The following is a 19,370-nucleotide window of genomic DNA, read 5'->3' as shown; positions in this document are numbered from 1 at the left end:
CTCCTAAGATGGATAGATTAGAATCCAAAACTTGTGACGAGATAAGCAGTGCCCTCTCAAAATGTCAAAGTTGTGTTTTGATGGTTACTAGTGTTTTGAATATTCTAAAGCAGTGTTTCTTTGTATCATTTACATTTGTTTTACCTTTTTAGAGTAGATATGATTGAAAAAATACGAGATCTAAAGTACTTTTCCTCCTCCTCTATGATGTGGTGGTAAGGATGCAATAGACTGTCGTGAGAATTAAATAAGATAGCATAAATAAGATAGCTCAGTACACTCCCTGCCAATTGGCATCTACAAAATGGATGCTCACTTTTATTTTTCCCTTCCTCTTTGCTTAAAAGCGTATGGGATTTGAGAGCCAAGATGACATTTGTGGCAGGGATGTTTTAAAACTCCTTTTTCCAATTCCTTTTATATGAGGTGCTGATACTTAGTGTTCAGAAACAGATGTTTGGATATAAAGAATTCCTACCAAGAAGTAATCAAGATGATACTTTGGTCGTTCTACATTCTAAAACCCCTATTTGAATCTGTAAATTAGACTTGTATTTCTGTTGCCATGAAGAGAAGAAGTAGACTGACACTGACTACACAGGGTAGTCATGCCTGGTTGAAAATTGAACTTGGTGAACAGTGAATTCGTGAGTGTGAGGCTGGCAGAAGAAAGAAGAAATTGAATCGATGTCTCCCACTAGGACATTTTTACAGTCATTGTTTTGTCCTTACTGAGGTACAGCCTTGGCCCCTTTTGATGTCAGTTTGTAAAAAGCCTCTTCGGGCTCTTGTCTTTTATCTCAAAATATACTCCAAGGGCCATGTTGGGATGGAAGCCCTGGCTGAAACAGTTCCCAACCTGGAAAAGCTGCCAGAGGAAAGGGGGCTTCATTCTAGTAATGCTGAGCCAAAGGCTGGCAGAAGGTTGAGGAGTAGACCTGGTTTTTCACTGCTCATCTGTTTTTCCTAGGAAGAGAAAGGTGTCAAGGCTTTGAATATCAAGGATTCTGTATTTTAAATTCTAAACCCCTTGTAGACATGTAGAGGAGACACTTGCTCCCCTAAAATGCAAAGTATGCCTCCCACAATAAGGATGTTTGAAATAGTTATAATTGAAGACCAAATCCTCTACTCTACCCTAGAGGAAAACTGCAACTCAGAATTCCTAGCCAGGCACCAGTGGCTTACACCTATAATCCTAGCTATTCAGGAGGCTGAGATCTGAGGATTGTGGTTTGAAGCCAGCTCCAGTAGGAAGGTCTGTGAAAGTCTTACCTCCAATTAACCACCAAAATAATGGCAGTGCCACTGTGGCTCCAAGTGGTAGAGAGTTAACTTTGAGCAAAAGAGCTCAGGGACAGCAACCAGGCACTGATTTCCAGCCCCATGACCAACAATTTGATAACATGTATGATTACTTATCTTTGTCTTGAGAGCAAAGTAAGTTAGGAAAAAACACTAAGTACCTGAAGACAAAAAGGGGGAGGGGGTAAAGTTGTGTGCAGAGAGCAGAAAGGATACCTCCCACAGTCACAACCAACCTCACACCCATGCCATTTGCTCCAGGTTAGGGGTGACTACAGGCTCTGATTGTTCACCTCAGTCTGCTTTACAGGAGGGGATATTATTGCTCCATTTTATACAGGTAGGAAAGAGAGATTTTCTAAGAAAGTTATAGGTTAAGTACTCTTTTTGACTAAAACTTGGAGTTTCTGTGCCGCAGGCTAAAGTTGTGCACTGTATTATGCCATTAGCAGAGAAATGGATGGATCTGGGGAAAAAAATCATGCTAAGTGAAGTCAGGCACAGAGAGACAAAGGGCATATGGGGAAGTTAGATCTAAATTATAAATATACATAAACATATACAGCAAGGATATATGCACATGTACTCAAACTAGTTAACTAAAGTAGGTATATTCAGGAGAGGAATCCAGTGGTATAACGCCTTTGAACAACTAACTTAATGGTTTAACAAAATGAATACCAGGAAACTGGAACATATATTGTTGGGGAAGGGAAGTAAAAGAAAGGTGGGGGAGAAGAATCAGGAAAGGAAGAGGGATTGAATGCAGTCCTAGTATTCAGTGCACATATGTGAAAATGAAGTTAGCTAACTTGGGTGGACAGGTGGAGTTGGGACAGATGAGGAAGACCACGAAAGGGTTTATAACATGGATCAAGATGCATTGTATGCACAAACTGACATTGTGAATTGAAACCTCCTTTGTACAGTTATGTAGGATAATACAAAAGTAATTAATTAATTAGCTAATTAATGGGATTTGGAGCTAGGTGCCGGTTGGGTTATGCCAGTAATTGGGCACCTCCAGGAGGCTGAGGTCTGAGAATCATGGTTCAAAGCCAGACAGACTGTGAAAGTCCCTGCGACTCTTATCTCCACTTTTCCACCAAGAAAATAAAAGCCAGAAGTAGAACTGTGTTTCATTGTGGCAGAAATCCAGCCTTAGTCAAAAAGCTAAAGGATAGTACCTGCTTCCTAAGTTGAAGTCCCATTACCGGCAGGCATGCACACGTGCGTGTACACACACACACACACACACACACACAAATACAAATTGGATTTGGGGGAAAAATGGGATTAGCTAACTATGTGGTAAATCTTTTTCCTAAGAAGCCTTGGCTGTGAAGTGCTTTCAGAAGTCATTTGAAAGATGAGTGTGTGAATCACTCAACACCTCTAAGAGGAAAGAAGGTTTTTTTCTGTGGCCAAAATGGCATAGGTAGGAGATAGGTAAGTAAGGAAAGAATAATGAAGAGTTTGGGAACCAGGAGGAACTAGAGAGTATTCTTACAGGAAAGTCTGTGTGGTCCATGCTCTTGTTCATCTTCTTTTACTGACTCTGAATAACAACCAAGAAGGGAGAATGGAAGGTGGAAATAAGAAAGACAAGGTACAAGGTTTGAGGTTAGATATGATATATGTTGTATGAAAACTCCAAGCAGAGTGCATGAAATGGTGGTCCGAGAGGAGCTGAGAGAATGATGCCATTCTGCTTGTTACAAAATGTCTTTGTGCTGAAATACAGATGGAGCAGGATCTTTCCTAAGCGTGAAGTTAATTACACCTGTTATTTCCAAATGTTTGATATCAACCTTTGGCATTTACATGGATGAGATCAGCCACTGTCTCTTAGTTGGATCGCAATGTATTCCAGAAAGGCATGTAAGCATGCATCTTTTTCTGAACACTAACAACTTCTTTCTTGGCTTTAAACCCAGCAGCATAGTGTGGAAATGTAATTGGGCAGCCTACATAGAAGTTTGGAGCTCATGGGGGGAATGTCTATTTGTAAACGAACTTGGAATATTCATGTAACTGTCCAATCATCAATAAATTCTCATTTTTACCTTACTTATTTCTGTTCCCCCAGTGAACAGCAGCACTCTTAAACTCAACATTAATAGGTACGTTCTTCAGAGTTGTGCCTTCGCTTACCTTATTACAACATCTCCCTAACACATTTGTTTATCCGTTGCCAGGTAGCTCTTGCGTCAAATACTGGAATGTGTTTTCTTTGTCTTAGTGCTCGGGAGACAGTTGCATTGTCTGCCATCAATTAGCTTAGGGTAGCATGTCAAGCGTGTACCAGTGGTGTCATTTTAGTCTGACAGCCACCTGATCCGCTTGGGAAGGGATTGTTTCATTATCTTCTTATCAGAGCTGCTGGGTAATGATTCTCCACACTGTAAAGTGGAAAGCCAAAAAAAAAAAAAAAGACAGGCAGAAAGAATAGATTTTTAGTGATTGGCAATGTTAAAATTATTCACGCCGCCAGGAGAAGGCAAAGATTAGAGGGATGAATGTACAAACCCACAAGAAGCTGCTTTTTCCTGATACAGGTGGAATGGGGAATGACTCTCTTCATTCCTGATGGAGGAGCAGGAGAAGGGGGGAATGCCCAGGCATTAGGAAGAAAGGGAAGAAGAAACTCACCCTTCTCATTCAGAAAAGGACAAGGATTAGCCGAAGTGTCTCTCCCATTTTTCAATTAACTTCAGTATGAAAAGCCCAGCTGTTTGTTTTTTTTTTTCAAAGTGACCCCGATTGAGCATGTTCCTTGCTAGAAAACTCTTTTCCTGGTTTGTGGACTCATGCTAAGAGAGCATTTCCCATTGAATAACAGTGCTATGAAATTGCTCATAGGTGAGCTAGATCTAGATGGTGGTGGCTCACATCTGTCACGGTAGCTACTCAGGAGGCTGAGATCTAAGGATCATGGTTCAGAGCTACTGTGAGATTCTTATCACCAGCTAAGCACCAAAAAAAGCTGAAAATGAAGCTGTGGCTCAAGTGGTAAGAGCACCAACCATAAGTGAAAAATCTAAGAGGTGGTACCCAGAATATAACTCTGTATTTGCACGCTTGCAAACACACACACACACACACACACACAAATTGCTCATAGGTGAAATACAATGAACAGCTGAAAGTATCTGACATAAGTTTTCATTATTTGGGACCAAAAATTTGGTCACCGACCAGGATTGGTAAGTCAGAAAGCCTGAAGGGAAATCTTTGAATTTTGAAAATTAACCAAGGTTGGATCTTTATATGCTCCAGGAAGAACAAACAAAAAGAAGGGCTGAAAAAAAATATATATAGAACTGAAGATAAACTAAGCTTTAAGAAGGACAATTGTGTTGACACTTTAGAAACAGCCCATTTTCGCTCCTTCACAAAGTGTAGTCATGCATGAAAATGCCTTGTTATCTTTTAAACTGAAGCACATTATGGGTTGTATCTCAAAGATGTGTATTACTCCTTCAAAATAAAGTACAACAGTTTAACCCTATGAGTATTCTTTGGCAGACCCCCAAACACTTTAGAGCTATGTGTATATAAAAACCTGAACAATAAGAAAGGTAATTGAATATGATACATAACTCTCCTGCATTCTAAAAGGACTCTAGACCACTTTGGATGAATTTCCACTTTTGATTTAGATAGGAGGCCACACTTCCTTGGAGATTTATCCCTTTGTAAATATCATTTAAATATCTGAATAATGGCAACAGTGGTTTATGAGGACCTGCCATAGTTTATATACCACCTTAAGTAGTTTTTATACATTGTATCATTCTCCTCAAGGTTCTGTGATAGAATAACATATAGTATCACTCCTATTTAAGATGAAGAAACTGAGACTTCGGGGGTAGATTACTTGCCCAGATTACTGTGGCTAGGCTTCAAATCCAGGATTTGTGTGCCCTTGGTTCTGTTGCTAACCATCTTGACAGTATCTGTCTCTCTCTGTCTGTCTCTATCTCTATCTCTGTCTCTCTGTCTCTGTCTCTCTCTTTGTCTCTCTCTCATGTGCCCAATCTGATAAAAACCAAAAAGCCAAAATTTCCATCCTACTTTAACAGTTTCTTGAACAGGTCCCAATTTCTCCTCCTGGGAGAAAGATAGAGAGAGAGACAAGATTGATTTCATTATTTGCATGAGTCTTCTAATTTTTATTAATGTTCCTGTGAAAGCCAATTTACCTTGGTTTCATTGATTAGCTTACTCCTCTGTGCCTTGACCCTGGAAATTCTCCCTGAAAGATGGATGGATAGTGAGTCTAGACTTCCTCCCAAGTGCCAGACACTGAGTGAATAATGCCATTTCTGAGGATCTTAGAATTACTCTGGCACTCCATTATAAGTGAGTTCACAGTCCATGGATGAGAGTGATTTCCTTTTCATAAAGCCATAAGTAACCCCAAACGCAGAATCAAAACCAGCTCACTGACTTCAGATCTGCTCAGTGAATGTCCTGTCCTCTTGGTGCATTATTGACAGGAGGAAACCTTTTGGTCCAGGCTATCATGCTTTGCTATGATAAAGAGTGCAGACAGCTGATTTCTCACGAATAACTCCTCCAAGTCTTTCTTCTTTCCCGACCACTAGATCAATATATTCTGACAAGCATCTGAAATCTTTATTTGGGAAACAGCACATTTCCTACCAGCTGTTTGTTTTCCAAGCTGAATAATTCAGTTAATTTCTTACCTGAATTAAATTTCACAGCTGGAATGCTTCTCTTATCAGTGCTGAAGTGCTGTTGCAATGGGAGGAAGAAATGGACGTAGGGATGTACTTTTGGTGTTCTCACTAAGCAGCCTTTGGAGATGGAGTGCCCACGGATTCTGGCACACCACCCACACACCCAAACCTTATTTTGCATCCACTGTTGCATTTGAGAGACATCTTAGGGTGGTGATTTAAGGGTATGCAATCTGAACCCTGGCTACCTGATTTGAATTCTAGCTTCATTATTTACCTACTATTGGACCAACCATAGGAACCAGCGTAGGCCGCAGGTACACTGCAGAGATGTTATGAAATACTTGGGACCTTGCAAGCACTCTATTATGATAGAATTTGATAGAACTTCAGATATCTCTACATTTTCTGCCCCCCACCCCAAACTACTGAGTCAGAATATACACCTTACTCAGGTGATTCCTTTCAGTTATCAGGTGATTAAGAAGCAGAGCTCTAGCTGCCTACCCAGTTTTGAACGAAAAACATATTGGTTGTTTTTAATATAGCTCAGAATGACAGGGAAATCTTCATGCCTGCTCTCTAAAGTGATGAAAACAGTCACCAAGCAATGCTTATGGTAACCTTCTGTAGCCATGGGGATGGCCCCGAGTTTTTATTTGGGAACACTACTTCTTACCTTCCTCCATTTGCATGGTAGTAGTATAGCTAAAGTATCCCCACAGGGGCCCTGTCCACGTTCCTTAGAAATAAAGATTAATGGTTGTTATTTGGACGTGAAGGGAGGAGGGAGAGAGAGAGATGCCTATTAACCCTAATTAACTAAGCTCATTAAGGGGCCACCCTTAAAATGCCCTGATGCTGCTAGCCTATGAGATTGTATCTGAGAGCCAGAGAGATGCAGCCTTGTAAACATGACAAAGCTCGCAGACTCCATCCATTTGCCTCTAACACAGAGAAGGTGTGAGGCTGTGGCATTAAGCCAGTCCCCGAAGAAAAAGAGTCTGAAGCTGCATGGAGACAAGTTCCCGGTCCTCTACTACGGTTCATGTATTCATCATAAGACCAGGCTTTTATTTCCTTAGGGAGCCCACCATTTCTTAATCACAAAAGCAATAAGGATTTCCAATATGTTCCTCAGCCATGCCTAATCAGTTGTTCCAGCTGCCAGTCATCAAAACCACGTCTGGAAGCTCACTTAAAAGCTGTCATACAGCTTTGAACGTTGCACTGACCCAAGAGGTGACACTGACATTGAAGGTTGTCCCCAGGGGTGGCCAGTGTGTACTGGTTGATTTGATCACAACAGTTTGGTTAATATTGCCCTGTATCCTGGAGGGAATCTGGTCTCTTCCTTTTCACTTTGATCGATAGGCCATGTGGTACGCTCTATGGGTTGAGGTGAAAAAAAAAATCATTTTGAGTATGGAAGGAAAATGACCTTATGGTTTCCTGAGGTTAAAAATCACTTGACAAAACCCAAATATTTGCCACTAAGCATGTGTTGTAGCAGGCAGGACTGTGAGAAATTGAGCAGATTTTTGAAGCTTAAAGCAAGGCAAGGAGATTAGCCCCTGCCTGGTACTGAGTAGACACTGGAATGTGTGTCAAATAAGTGAAGTAATAGACTGCAGTAATTAAGAGTGCATCCTGGGTTTATAACATGATCAGGTCAGATGTTCCTAAAAGTCACAGTGTGGAACAGAGAGGTGTTCTCCCTGCCACAATCCCAATTTCTGAGAAATAGGAGTTTTTGATAGAGGCCAACGAAATCCTCCCGAAACCAGAACTGACTGATTCCAGAGGGTGGCTCGTTTTATTGGAAGCGTATGTGAGACAGACATTCGGTGGGTATCGGAAATTGATGCTTTGGCCTCTTATTGCTGCTCTCAAATTTCTAGTCCTCATTTTTGCTCACTGTTGACATCCACAGCCAACAATCCTCACGTGGACTCCTCCTGCTCTGTATGGACACTGCACTAGACACTTGGACGAGAGGTTGCAATCTTGCCAGGAGTAAGACATTCCTCTCCTTCCCGTTCCATTTATTATACAAAACAGAGGCAAGTCACATGCCTCTTTTGGGCAGAGGTGATTTCTTACAATATTACCTGTAAAGTTATTTAGTATAATTTCCAAAAGCAGACTTTAAATCGAACCTTGAAGCCCCGCCACCGTTCTTTGATTTTTTTTTTTTAATCATAGGGTACCTACCAGAAGACCATGGCCTAATTCACTGCCATTAATCAGCTGTAGTGGTAGCATAGGAAAGGGATATGGATGTGCATTTGACCCTAAGCATAGTTGGAAAACATGTACTAGATACTTTCTGTGTCCTACCTCACACACACGCTACTCCATTGATAGGTTGTGGCCATTGCAATAGCAGCCAGCTGCCCCCATCCCCCTCCCCTCCCCCACTGCTTGGCAGGTCCTCCTCTCGACTCATCACACACCTCTGTCTTTCTGTCCTAAGGTTTGCTGATGTCCTGGGTTGGGCCTCTGTGGGAACATTTATAGATTCTGGGGCTTGTGCCTCTTGGAAGTCTGAATGAACCTTTCCTGGGGCAACCCCTGACCAAAGGCAGTGGGGGAGGGGGGAAGGTAGGAGTTTGTAGATAAACATTCATTTCTGTCCCAATTCTAATCACTTAGTCCCAAGATAGATTCCATTGGCATTTAGATTGTATTTGGCGTGGTTCACTCAACAAGCAAGTCTGAATTCTATCAGGCTCTAAGAATGGTTATGCCCTAGTCCTTGTAGGTGTCTGTGTATAGCAATACTCCATGTTTGTGGGGAAAATGTCATCTAAGAGAAGAATAAGAAGGGGTTAAGGATGTAACTCCTTCGTGAGTGCTTATTCAATATGCCTAGGACCTGGCCTCAATCTCTAGCATTAAGGGAAACAGTGAAGAGAAAAGAAGAAAAAGAGGTGGGTATTGGTGGCTCCCACCTGTAATCTTAGCTTCTCAGGAAGCTCTCAACTGAAGATGGAAGTTCAAAGCAAGTCCAGGCAAGAAAGTCTCTGAGGCTCTTATCTCCAGTTAACAATCAGAAAACTGGAAGTGGTGCTGTGGCTTTAAGTGATAAAGTTCTAGCCTTGAGCCAAAGAGCTCAAAGATAGCGCCCAGGCCCCACAACCAAGAAAGTAAAAAATAAAAATAAATAAATATTTAAAAGTAACTAGAAGGACACAAGAGGGAAAGTATTTAAATAAGTGTGGATAAGAGGAACTGACTGTATGAGCAAAACTGAAGTAGTATAAATTGTGATAATGCACTTGAGGTGTGGCCAGATGTCTTGTTTGTCTGGCATTTAATTATAGTAGCTTATGGAGGTGTATTAAAGTGCCTTGAACATGGTTCAGTATTCTACACTAGTAAATCTTGGTAGTTTGGTGAATTCATGTGTATAGATCCTTGCCACCACTGAGCTATACAGATTTTTTTCCCCATTACTGCAACCTCTTCAAAGACAGGGACCTACAGATGGTACAAGGGGCTGGCATGAAGTACTTAGCAAATACTGCATCAAGAAAAGCAATGGTTGGATAATAGATGGATGTATGGATAGACAGAAGATGAATAGATGCAAAATGGAAGGTTAGTCCTGCATATACAGTAAGTGGGAAGAAGGGGAGACCGCTGACCCATAACTCTTAGTGACTGAAAATACCAAACCTTCCAGCCGATTGCGTTGTACATCATACCAACCGCCACTAAATTAGCTCCTCTTGATCTCTAGGAGGCTCTCTATATTCCGTTAAGCCCTAGAGTGGAACATGGCATGTGTACACCCCTGTTGCCCACTGAGTTGTAAATGACCAGGGCAATGCTTCCCTTGTGAGAAACACAAATGCATACATACAAAGCCCCCTCCAGGGGAGAATACGTGATGGGAGCATTCAGCAACTCCAACAAAATAAACAAGGGATCAAGTATTACTACACTAAAGCTGGGGGGGGGGAGGAAGCTATGTTTTCACAGTGTCTCTGTGACCTCTTATTATTCCATTAGTTTTTGGAATTGTATATAAAAATCACCAAGCACCATGCTGACAAACACCAATATTGAAACTATTGCCACTGTCAATCCAAACAGCTTTCTCCCCTGAGTAAAATTATTATTTGGCATACAAGCAGAATTGTGGTTCCCTGAGCTAGCAGAGCATAAATGAGGGTTGTGATTTATAAGGTGACTCCAGTGAGTTTGCAAAAACACAACTATTATGGAGGCTGATGAACACAACAGCAGGTCTGTATTAGCTTTCCAAGCAGGTAAGCACTTCCTCACCTCGCGATGACTTTAGGACATGGAAGGCTGTGGTGGATCTGAGGACAGGCGTTAACCTGAAATAATGCTGATTTGCCAGAAATAAACCCTTCAAATCAGATCACACCCCTGTCAGTAGTTGTTTGAGCGGGAAGACGGTAATTCTGCCTCTTCAGATGTTCCTTTCAGTACTTCCATTGGATCAAGTTTTTAGGGGGCTAGGTCATTTGGGGTCTCAATTCTCCTCTGGAGAGAGTATAGAAAGGTGGTTACTGGTCTAAAATTACCACTCTCTGAACTTTTAAACCCTCAACTCTTTCTTAATCCCGAACTCGATTTCTTTTATTTAAAAAAAAAAAACTCATTTCTTCTTTGATGTGAGTAGAGTTAAGTTCAAAAGGAACAGAGATGGCTACAGAGCTGAGCGGGGCTTTATTTTCAGAGAAGGAAGTTACAGAGTCCACATAAAATGATGTGGGGTGACCGCAGCCTAATGAGATGTCTGCGGAGTGGGTCTCGGACCCTGAGGCCCTCTCTGAGAAACTCAGATAGTGACAAACTTCAGGTTCTTCCCTGACATCGGACCAATTAGCCCATCACAATGGGCACCTCTACAAGTGTGGGGTCACATTGGGTTCTCAGAGGTATGGCGACCCTCATGAACACGGTGGCTCTGGACTCCCTATCTGTGTCTAATAGGCAATGGTGGGGGCAGAGCGTGGGGCCCACAGGAAGCTAGCTGCCCTGCTTTTACTCTGTGGTCTTAGGTGAGGACTTGTTTTTAACGAAGGCAAGTCTGTCCGGCTTGCCATCAGGAAAATGCCTGGGTCAGTTAGACTCTTCTTGAAAAGGGTGTGGGGGTCTCATCCTCACAGGAGCCAGGCTTGGGGTAGCTGTGGGTCATGGTATTGACATGGCGGTACACAGCCTGACCTCGATCAACCCCAGGGCCTTTGCTGTCTCTTGTCAGAAGAGACAGGAAGACCTGTTCTGTGCCCTTCCTAGTTTTTCTCTCACCTGATTCTAGTCCTCCATGACCAGTCCATGCAAACACTGCACCTCTGCATACATGCACACAGCACGGGATTGACTAATCCTAGAGTATTGGGACAGGCAGGACACACAGCTTCAGAGATAAGACTTGTGAATGTCGTCCTGGAGTGAGCTGAGTGTGAAAACTCCTGAGATGGCAGCCCAGACACAGGAGCCAGGAGGAACTGAGTGTACCACAGGAACAAAAGCGGGGAGCACTTTTTCCTGAAATTCACCCCAAGGGAGAAAACACACACACACACACACACACAAAACCAAGCTTCTGAAATATGCTGGCTGTCAGCCTTGGGTATTTAAAAATGTAAGCTTCCGTTGGGGCTCAAGTCTCATTTTTCTTCTCCCTTGATTTCAGCTCCCATTTTCTCCAGCAATCATTCAAGCCGAAGTGGAACAGCTGCTGGGCCCATGCCACCCCCACATCCTGTCAGTCACCCTTCTCCGGGACATAATGTACAGGGGAGCCCTCACAACCCCTCCTCTTCCCAGTTACCTCCACTCACAGCTGTGGACTCGGGCGCGGAGAGGTAAGGCCATCTGTCTCTCTCTCGTAATAGGTGTTGTCGCCAAACCTCCCTCCACGGAGAAGAGCTCTGACAGTTGCTGAATTTTATTAATAATCTGTTGGTGGGTTGAGGTACCCAGAGGTGACATTTTAAAAGTAACATACACAAAGCACGTGGACCAATTCTCTCATTATCTGTGGGGTGTGTGTGTGTGTGTGTGTGTGTGTGTGTGTGTGTGTGTATCCACACAAATGAAATGGTATTGACAGGAGCCAACTGAAAGTGTCAGATGCTGGAAAAGTGAATATGAATATTCTGTCTCGCTCACTTTTTGCCCAGTTTGCTTCTAGGACTCAATTTTCAAGTGATACATGCACAAGTTGAGATGCTTTCCAAAGGGAAGCACACAATGCCGAAGTCTCAGAGAAGCTGTATGAACTTGGGTCAGACATTTTCCAGCTACTGTGATGAAATTCCTGAGACAGTCAATCTAGGAGGGAAAACAATGTTTACTTTGGCTCCGGGTTTGTAAGGTTTTAGTTTATAGTCACTGGGCCCTGTTGCTGTGGGGTTGTTATGGTACATGATGTTATAGAGGAAGGGTATGGCAAAGAAGGCCTATTTACCTAATGGCAGATAGGAAAGAGAGAGAGAGAGAGAGAGAGAAGAAGGGACTAGGATTCCAATATCTGACAAGAGGCTGGGAACTAAGCCTTTAATCCATGGGTCTTTGGGATACATTCAAGACTCACCTTTGTAACAGCTTTGGAGCAAAACATCAAAAGGTACACAATTTGATATGAATGGCCAGAAGAGGGTTATTCACTGAGAACTTTTCTTTTCTTTTTCTTCTTTTTTGGTTGGTCGTGATGCCTGAACTCAGCCTGGGCACTGTCCCTGAGCTCTTCAGCTCAAGGTTAGTGCTCTACCACTGGAGCCACAGCGCCACTTGGGGCTTTTTCTGCTTATGTGGTACTGAGGAATTGAACCCAGGGCCTCATGCATGCAAGGCAAGCACTCTATCACTGAGCCACCTTCTCAGTCCTCACTGAGAACTTTATATTGGGTATTCCCTTATAAAAGGGTTCTTAGGGGAACATTTTTTAACAATTATTTTTTTATGATAATATTTTTACTTCTGAGTTCGCCACTGGTTCCAGGAGTTCTTGGGGGCCCTTCTTGTACTTCTCCCAATATCATGCATACTTACATGGACCACAAACAAAAATAGGAATCTGCTTAGTGAGCAGAAGAGTTATTGAGGGAAGACTCAGGCTTCTCCAGGAATGGCACCCCAGACAATAGGAAGAATTTTTTTCTTTGTATGTTCTTCCCCCATGGTATAACCCCTGTTGTCACTGTATTTGGGTCTGGTGTCCTGAATCTTGTATATACATTTTTCTAATTTGGGGAGGGGAAGGGATGGTAGGGGAAAAACAAAGGAGGGGGTAACAATGTTCAATAGGAAATGGACTCATTACCTTGCTCATGTAACTGTAATCCCTCTGTATAGTATCTTTAAAATAAAAAATATATATTTAAAATAAAAAAAGGAAAATCAAAGCAAGATAGAAAGGAGGGATGAAAGCAGAGGACACACATTAAATAGAGGAGCCTCAGTCACTCAGTTGGTGGCATCCAGGGTACCTACTGATAATAAGATAGCAAATAAGTTGTTTGTCTCTTGTAGAATTACTTTCTTTGTGTGTGTGTGTCCTAGGCTTGAACTGAGGGCTTGGACTACCACTTGGCTCTTAACTCCACTTGTGACTTTTGGGGTATTGAACTGGAGATAAGAGTCTCATGGACTTTCTTTCCTGGACAGGCTTTGAACCACAGTCCTTAGATCTCAGCCTCCTGAATAGCTAGAATTATAGGCCATCAGCACTCATCTGAGATCACATCTTTTATTCTAAGGAACATTTCCTCAGTGTGATACAATCACACTGACATTATAGAGACTCAAAGGACAAGATGGTAGACATCGGAGGAAGAGATAGGAAAACAAGGGTAACGCTGCTGGTTACAAGAGTCCTTATGAGCAAGATAACTGGAAGCAAGGCAAAACAACAGAATTCATTCACAAGCTGTATTTTGGAAACAAAATTGCTATTATACGTAAGAAATGAAGAAGAGGGGCCAAAATTCATTCCTGAGTTTCACCCTTAAGACACCCTTAAGATGGAAATTTATGCCATGCTTAGAAAGAGAAAATACAAGGATTCAGTAGTGTGGAAAGGAGACATAAAAAGGTGGTAAGGAGAAGAGGGAGGAGAAATGACATGAAGAACTTGAGTTTTAGGTTAATATGAAAGATCCACGCAGGTATGTCTGATGTGCAATTAGAAGTATGTGTCAGATCAGACTTATTTTAACAGCGCTGTGTACATGGCAAAGTGTAGACAACTCGTTAGCCTCTCTTCACATTATCTGTCAGCACAGAAGTGCAAATGTAACTATCTATTAAGTTCACAGACACTGGAGACATGAAATCTATCCTTCCAGCCATCTGATGCATTTTTGTAAGTTGAGGTGAGTTTATGCCTTTTAGCATTTCAAATAATTTCCCATTAGGTTTAAAGTGAACTTAGGCATGGGTTGCTTTAAAAAAAAATCATCTCATTTCCATCTACCTGGCTGGAAATCATGACGGCATAAGGTAGTGGAGTTCAGACAGGATCAGAACTCCAGCCCCTTCTTCGCATCACTTATCAGTAGTTATAACAACCTTCACAAGAATTTGAAAAGAAAGCAATCATTGTGTTTCCTTCCTTCTTGTACACATGCTTTGAAAGAATGTAGGAAAAAGAGCGACAGCAGCCATTATCAGAGCAAAAAAATAAGAACCATGACAAACCAATTCATCTGATGTTTTCATCTAAGCATCTGCTGTCAAGTTGCTAATTATTTGGCTGTGGACACTTTAGCTATTCCTGTTGCTTAGAATATATACATTTGTTTTTTATATTTTTTTCCTAACTGACTTTATATATGTATATGTCTTTATATCTATGTAAATATACATTTAGCTCCTTAAAATTTCAAGAATAGGTTGAACAATACTCCGTATACATACACTGCATTCATAGTCATTGTTAATATTTTGCTCCTCTCTCTTTCCCCCATCTCTTTTTCTCTGTAGCACAGATGATGTATTGTATGCTTGTTATTTCAAAATCATTTAAAAAGTAGTTGAATATATCATGACCTTTACCCCTCATTACTTCAGAAGAGATTTTAGAAGGCTATTTTCCTATATAGACTCAGTGTAAGAATCACACTTGGGATATTTAATATTGCTGTAGTAAGATTATCTTAAAGTCGACCAATATTCAAAACTCCCATCTTGTAAATAATGCCTTTTATAGGTAGAATGTTATTTTTTCTTTCCTTTTTACGATTTAGGACTCTAATAAGGATCCCACAATGCATTAACTCTCAATTTTTTTTTAGTTTCCTGAAACTAATGAAGTTCTTCAGCTTTTATCATCAGCTTCATCATCCTTGGTATTGATGTCTATCAAGACATTAACTTCTTTTGAAGACCTCCAGACATGTATTTTGCACAGTATTTCATGGTTTGGATTTTTTTGTTCTCTCCCAAACAGAACATTTTGGGGGTAGGAATTCTGCACAGGTGCTGTGGTACCTCTTAGCATTTTCTTGAGACTTAGCTTGTACCTTATGGGGAGTTAGGATTCAGTGAATCAAAGCAGATGTAATGTATAATACATGGCAGGAAGCAGACTCAGATGGGTACTTACAAAAAAGACAAGGCACTGTCTGAGGGATTCTGGGTCTGAAGTTGAGGAGGTTGTTAGGTCAATAGTAGTAGATGAAGGGGAGGTGACAGCACTTCATGTAGTGAGGGGAGGATGAAGTAGACACTTGTACTTTCAGGTTTTTACATCATGCATGTACTTCCCACAGGAAGTGTCTCTAATGCTGTGCAGGCAAGTGTGAACACGGTAGGTTATCTCTTCCGATCAGCGTTGGAGAGGAAAGTGACGTGAAACAGTCCTGCTTTATTCACTGTGTTTGCGTTAGTGACTGGGATTAAAAACATGCAGGGGAAATGTGCTTGCTTTCCACTTTGGCTTTATACATCTTTGCCTCTGTTTGCCTAGGAAATCCCCCAGTAAAAACTCCAGCAGTTTACTTAACGGAAATAGGTTTATCACCCCCTATGATTTTTATTATTACTTTTTTTTAAAAAAAATGGGACCCTGGCATCTTTTCCTGCTTTGAAGATGTTGATTCATCATTTACTTAGCTTTAGCTTATTAATAAAATGGGCTGAGTCACTGTCAGAAGTCAGGAAAAGTCCGCCAACACCTACTCCTGGAGCATCAGGTTCTTTGACCTTGACTGTCGTAAAATTGAAAAATAAATGCAAGTTCTTTCGATGTGATCAGGTCCACTTTTATTTTGAAATATTATCCAAGTAACAGATGAATTTAGTGACTTTAGCATGACCATGCCACATCAACTCATGTTGATTTAAACAGAGCAAGGGAAGTGGTGTTTTACTCGTGTCATGTCAAACCAGCCAGTAGTTATGTTTAGGAGTGGAACTTGGTGTCTTAGGAAATGTTCATTTCCTGGAACATTGGATATCTGTTAGTCCAGGGAAAACCAAACTATTGATGGAGTTCCTTTCTGAAATTAAGAATCTTTGCTGTTGCATTAATAAGTCACCTGAGTTTGTGACAAACATCTTATATAAGAGAATATCAGCTGTCATCCTTTCCTGAAGGCCACAAACATTGTATGATCTAAAATGCAGGTGACATGGAACAAGAGGGATTGTGGAGGGACTTACCAAGCATTCTGTAGGAGTACCACTTCTGAGCCACAGAAGATGTGGAAGGAAAGAAGGGATGTGGTGGGAATGTATAGTCTGGTACAGGATTCACTAGCAAAAAGTATAAGGGACAATTGGTTTGGGAAACATAGTAGGGATTCCAGTTTCTTAAATCTCATGCATTTGGAAGCCTTACTATTTTGTCACTCATACTATATTATGTCACATAGGGAAATGCTAACTTTCCAGGCATTTGTGGTCTTTCTAACTAAGGCTATCTTTTATAGGTACTGCTTTCTAATCATTGGAAACATAGTGCTTTCTTCCTAAATGCTAAAGGTCAAGGTTCAATCAAGACAGCAGCTCTTTTTGATAAATGGCTTTACAATTTCATAAAGTTCTTCTGACACAGTACTTTTTACTTCTGACTTAGTTTGCTTTTTTGTGCTCCTTAATTCAGACTTTATTTCTATTTAAAGCCTTCCTTTCTTTTCCTAGCCTTGACCAAACACACTCAGCCTTTGGAGCTTAGCTTAGTTCTCAAACCAAGAAGACTACCTGGGCTTTCACAGATGAATGGCAATTCCCTCTGTTGAGTCCTTTGGTTCTTAAGATCAGTTTTTATGGATTTAGTAGGTACTGAATGTTAGCTTCTTACCTGGATTCTTTACTTCTGAAGAACAGCAGTCTTTTATTCCCAGGGTGCTTTGTTCTAAGTTATGCAAGGGAAGGTGTTGAGAAAGGTTTAACAAGGGGCAAAGACCAATGAAAAGAATACCTAGGAAACCAGAAGTCAAACTTCCTATCAATCCTAGCTTATTCAGGAGGCTGAGATCACAGGTCAAAGCCAAGCCCAGGCAGAAAAGACCATGAGATTCTGATCTCCAATAAATTAACAAAAAGGTGTGAAGTGGAGCTGTAGCTCAAGTGGTAGAGCGCTAGCCTTGAGCAAAAGGAGCTCAGGAACATCTGTCAGGCCCAGAGTTCAAGTCCGAGAACTGACACAACAACAACAACAAACTTAGGCCTGATGCTTTGCTGTTCTTTTCCTCTCAAGGACTTCCTGAGCAACCAGGGATGTTTCTCACAAGCTTATATATGCAACGTGTAATCATTCTTTCTTAATTATCTAGACTATGTGCAGTAATCATAAGAATCCCATAAGCTACAAAAGCTCATTATCAAAGTTGGTCCTAGCCTTAGGCCTTCCTTTGTTCATAAGAGTCTTTCACTTGGCTAGAATTTGTGGCACTTGATCGTAGGTCAGATACTGAGGGCACTGGAGCCCCAGCCTCTCAGAGCATGCACTCTCAAATCAACAGGCAGAGATAACTCAGAGTGGTCTGAGGGAATTGCAGAAGCATGCAGAAAGAGTATGATACCCCAAATCTGGGGAAGAAGGAATAGAGAAAGAAACATCTTCCTGAAAGGTGACAATCTATATGCATCAGCAGCGTCAGCAACAAGGCTGTGCAAAAAAACAAACAAAAAATTGAGAGGAAAGAGATGAGCGAGGAAAAAGCAGTATGGTCCCTCATTGGCCACATGAAGGAGTTTTAAGATTTATCTTGGGGAGACTTTACATTGGTTAATAAAAGCACCACGATGAAGGTGACGTACATACCAAATGTGACTATTGTCCAACCACAATAAGTTCTGAACACATTCTGTCCCTGCCAGAAAAATGGTAAACAATCGAGAAATGGTTCAGTCAAGAAAAGACTCATTTGCAGCTCCTAGGCCGGAAAGCAGCACTGTGGGGTTTTGTTCCTTTCTTTCATTATACAATTTGAAAAGAGTTTTGTCCCTTGTAATGTTGAACGTGGATCTTGAATAGCCTTGACTTATCAGGGCTTTGGAGAGTTCTTGAGTATCCAAACTTTTTATAGAGGTCCCTCCATGTTAGAGACAGAGTGACAGACATCTGGAAATTGAGAGTACGGATATCAACACTTGCTCAGCCTCACCTGTATCTGTTATATGAGAGAAGTCGTTGTCCCTTTATACAAAAGGACCAGTTTCTTCCTAGCAGCTTGACTTCCACAGACATTTGGGATTGAAAGAGATGGGATCCAAACTCTAATCCTTCTCTTTCATACTCAGGCATCCTGTTTCTGTCTCTGTTTCATCTCCTCGCTCTTCTCTCTCCTTCTCTCCCCCTCTCTCTCTTCTTACTTGAGAGCTGCTGAAGATATTTTAGGAAGTATTTTTAGTCAATATTGGGAAGATTGCAGAGGCAGAGAATTCCCGTAGTCTAGCTTTTAAAACAGAGGTTTAAGGCTTTGGTTATTAGCTTATAGGAGGTTAGTGGCCTTTACCTACTTTGTTTACCTTAAATATGTTGGAAAGTTCCAGGTTCTTCTTGAGGTATTATTCCAAGGCAGAATGGCTTACTTATTTTTTTTAAAACTTCTTAAGTATTAAATATAGATAACAGCATGCTTCATTCATCCTGCATTGGCAAGTAGAGCTTGGGTCATTGGCCTTTGGAATAAAGTTCTTCTTACAAAGATGATAGTCACTTTACTAATAACTTCCTTAACACACTCCCTGATTTACCTCTAGAAGTCTTACAGATACACCCAAGCCAGTCTTCATGAGTGGCTTCTTTGAAGGAACACATGAATGAATGGATAAACAAACATAAACAGAAAACATTGCTAAACTTGCATTCTTTTTTTTTTCCATTGTGGAGCTTGAACTCTGGGCCTGGGCGCTGTCCCTCAG

The 19,370-nt window shown here is 41.3% G+C and overlaps 1 protein-coding gene across 1 annotated transcript in view; it reads left to right on the top strand.

The window, feature by feature from the left end:
• Glis3 (GLIS family zinc finger 3) overlaps window positions 1-19,370 on the top strand; it is a 447,811-nt gene that overhangs the window by 382,275 nt on the left and 46,166 nt on the right. The window contains exon 8 of the mRNA XM_013018480.1: window positions 11,689-11,860. Within this exon, the coding sequence (XP_012873934.1) occupies window positions 11,689-11,860 (172 nt within the window). The remainder of the gene's footprint in view (window positions 1-11,688; window positions 11,861-19,370) is intronic.

Source organism: Dipodomys ordii, unplaced genomic scaffold (assembly GCF_000151885.1).
Source record: "Dipodomys ordii isolate 6190 unplaced genomic scaffold, Dord_2.0 Scaffold40, whole genome shotgun sequence".
Taxonomy (NCBI): Eukaryota; Metazoa; Chordata; class Mammalia; order Rodentia; family Heteromyidae; genus Dipodomys; species Dipodomys ordii.
Note: the sequence above shows the minus strand (reverse complement) of the source record. Positions and strands in the feature narration are given on the sequence as shown.